At 32.6% G+C, this 3950-nt stretch overlaps 1 protein-coding gene across 1 annotated transcript; it reads left to right on the top strand.

Moving 5' to 3' along the window:
• Positions 1-3299: 3299 nt before the first annotated feature.
• On the top strand, positions 3300-3942 carry TRIADDRAFT_62619 (uncharacterized protein; the record flags this gene model as incomplete). The annotated part of the gene is made up of 1 exon (XM_002118557.1): positions 3300-3942. A coding segment is annotated over one exon (643 nt), but the record flags the coding sequence as incomplete, so codon positions are not given.
• Between the last annotated feature and the right edge of the window lie 8 nt (positions 3943-3950).

The raw sequence follows: 3950 nt of genomic DNA, 5'->3' as shown, positions 1-3950 counted from the left end.
CTTGGCTGTGCATTAGGACTCATCCTTGTTGAGATTTAATGCGTAATTTAGGACTGCGTGAATATAACTGTAAAGAGTATCTAGATCCGTATTTATTTAATAAGATAGAATCAGGTTTCAGTATCATCTGAGTGAGTCAGAATCTATCATTTTGAATGTATTTAGCAATGGCATAATTATTTGCTTACTTAAATAATGATCAATTTAGTCTATCGATTTACGCCACATTATTGCCTAGATACGTGTTAAGACTTCTCTAAGTCGAAATTTAATGTATACTTCAGGACTGAACGAAGGCAACTAAAAAGAACATCTAGATCCTGAATTCCTCAAGATTATATGATATCATATCACCTAAATGAAATAGAATCTATTTGAACGTATTTAAGAATGGCATAAGTATTTTATTACTTTTTCATTTAGTTAATGATCAATTTAGTCTATCAATTTACTCCATGTTATTTCCCAGTTGTGTATTAAGACTCCTCCACGTCGAGATTTCCATGTATATTTTAGGTTTGCGCGAAGGCAACTGTTAAGAGTGTCTAGATCCATACTTGCTTAATAACATGAAATCAAGTTTCTGTATCATCTAAGTCAATCAAAATCTATCTATTTTGAATATATTTGATAATGGTAAATCTATTCACTTACTCTATCATTTGATGGTCAATTTAGTCTATCAATTTACGTCATATTATTGTCTAGTTGTGTATTAAGACTTGCTCTTTTCGAGATTTAATATATATACTTTAGGATTCCATTAAAGCAATTATTAAAACTATCTAGATTCATATTTCCATTATAACATGGAAATCAAGATTTAGTAATATCTAATTAAATTAAGAATTTTTCATTTTGAACGTTTTAAGCAATGGTAAAACCATTCACTACCTTTGCCACTTAATGATGAATTTACTCTATCAACTTCCGTGACACAATTTATTGGTTGTCTATTCATTTATGTGGCAAAATTTGACGATCATTCGATTGCAAGAAGCAGCTCATGTTGATAAAGTGTATAATATCGAGATTTAAATTATCCATTGTCCATATTTACTTAATAACATGTAGAAACCAAGTTTCAGATCATCGAAATAGATCTATGTTCAACGTATTCAGCTATAGTCTATCTATACTCTTACTCACTTTGTCAACTCGCAATCAAGTTACTTGTATCAATTTAAGCCATGTTATTTCCTACTTTTGCATTCAGTTATGTAGCGTAATTTAATGGCCTTTTGAACGTAAGAATAAATAGTTCGAGTGGGTAAAATCCGTCCCAAATCTTGTCCTTATCTAGATTTTAGCTGTCGTATAGTTGTACTTTAAGACTGTAAGAAGAAATCCGCATAGAATATTCAGATCCCTTTAGACTTCATAACATGGTAATTAAGTTTTTAGTATCGTTAAAATCAACCGGATTTCACTCATTTAAAATGTAATTAATCATATTGATCAGCAACACGTCTTATCATCTGCTGTATTAAACACTTACTCTATCCATTTTAAGACATGCTAATTCCTAATGTTGAGCGAAAACTTGTCCATATCGGAATTTAAATTATACGCAGGACCTCATGAAACAACTACAAAGAGTATCTAGATCCATACTGACTGAATAACTTGAAAAATCAAATCTCATTATCTTCCAAATGAACCAGAATGTATCCAAAATGTATTTAACCATAATGTATAAACTATATTTATTTACTTTGTCATTGAATGACCTATTTACCACATTGTAACCATTTCAGCCGTGTAATTTTCTAGCTATGGATTCAATTATATGATGTAGTTAGACGACAATTTATTATTTATTTCCTGCCCATAATATATTTGTAGGCTTATTTAAACATTGCTATAATGACTCTGTATCAAACAGTCGTTCACGTCCAAGTTATTCTTAATTTTGAAATGAATTAAGTTAGCTTAACTTTATTATCCTTACTCGCAGTAAATATTGAAGTACGCGTATTTTTACTGAAGACCCATTGTGATTCTTTTAGAACTATTACATTTTCTGACATCACTCTCAAATAAACTAGTTAGAAACTTATGAAAGTATAAATAAGAAACGTATTAAAGTCTTAAAAAGTTGAGTTAATTACTGATTTGCCACTGTATAATTTCATAATTACCAATATGCCATCGCAACTTTCAGTATTTTACTAATATGCGATTATATAGTCATGTCACGGTCTACGTACTCTCAGTCCATACTTATCACCATTTTTACCCTAATTTACACTACTGTTGTACTGCCCTAACTGCGAGAATTGCATTCTGCACTCGTTTCCTTAAGCATCGTTACCAGAAATAACTCGCCACGTTACCATGTAAGTTACAATGCTTAGCATTACGCCGCTTTCCAACAGCGGTGCGGCAGTCATGGTCTTTGTAGAAAGACTTTACCACCCATGGATCTCCTTCTTTCTTGGGATTTAAACGCCAGCGACACCCTCCTTCCTTCTTACATTCTAACACAATAATCTATATCGATTGAATGAGCAGAAACCATAGAAACTGAGCGAGGGTAGTCCCTTTCTGAATGCACGAAGCACGGGCAGCCATTTAGCCACGTCTGCAAGGAGAAAAACCTATTGAAAAGATTAAGCAGAAAGCTGTAATAAATTCTAAGAAATAGCTAGAAAATCATATAGCTTAAAGAAAACACTTAAGAGTCTCTTCAAAGACGAAAATTCAAACAGATACTGACATTCAACTACTTTTCCAGATCGCTATAAGCTAATCTATAGGTTTATTTAAATAATAAATGGCGCTGATAGTTGTATTCAGCCGTGGCATGGATTTTATTCTAGCTTAATTGCGGTTGATTGCCGAATTTTAAGTCTTGACCAATATATAAATCGTTTTACCGGTTAATTTTCTATATTAAGCGGATTGAAAGGCTTATCGATAATTAGTTTGATGACACTATGAAAGCCAGTGACTAAAATACCGATAAAGCTATTTGTAGAAGACGAAGACAGTTGCTGTTTATTTCGTTACGAAGGTAATTCCAGCCTTTCGACACTTTAGCGTCATTTTATTGTGAGCTTCTGTAGTTCAAGACAGCTAGTTTTGCTTTATTGTGCTAGCAATTATATTTAACTCACTTTTCAGTATTTAGAAAGATATTTTTGAAAACGTTTAATCCATCGTGGCTCGGTCATTATCTAAGCCTGATTGTATAAATTAAAAAGGATCTCAGTTTAGAGGCAATCCTTATTGTTGCTTCTTTTGATGAAATATGGTGAAATGATTGTTAGGAAACAAATCTTCAATAATGAATCATCATGGCTAGGAAAAATTTTAAAATAATTTTGCGATACTGCTGTATAGTTCTAACTTTGTACACATTAATTTATTTTATATACCCTACTGAAACGCCGGTTATGCTTTTAAAGCATATTATTAAAGGCGTTAATAAACGCGTTAAGGATTCTCGAAATGAAACGATAAAGACATCTACAGTTATGACAGCAAAACCGTTAAGAGTTATAAGGATACTCTATTGGACTGGTTTGTTTTTTAATAGTTGGCCAGAACCTCTTGGTTATCATTCTTGCGGATTATCGTCGGTGCAGTGCCATTTTACTAGTGATAGAAATTATTATTCTAGTGCTGATGCTGTATTATTCCATGGAAACGATATAAACATTTTACAAGATACGGATAGCTTACCCAATAATACTGTAAAGCCTCCGTTTCAGCGATGGATTTATTATACTTTGGAGAGTCCTCTGAGTTTGAAACTAGATCAAAAACCGTTACTAAAAGAATTTTTCAATAATACATTCGATTGGATCATGAATTACATGAAAGAAGTAGATCTTCCTTCGCCTTATGGCTATGTTACTCGTGGCCGGTATCACAATGGATTTTCACCCAACATTAGATATGCTGCAAATAGACCCAGAATGATTGCCATTATAGCCAGTGTGTGT

Source organism: Trichoplax adhaerens, genomic scaffold (assembly GCF_000150275.1).
Source record: "Trichoplax adhaerens TRIADscaffold_201 genomic scaffold, whole genome shotgun sequence".
Classification (NCBI taxonomy): domain Eukaryota; kingdom Metazoa; phylum Placozoa; class Uniplacotomia; order Trichoplacea; family Trichoplacidae; genus Trichoplax; species Trichoplax adhaerens.
This window is presented reverse-complemented; position numbering and strand designations above follow the sequence as displayed.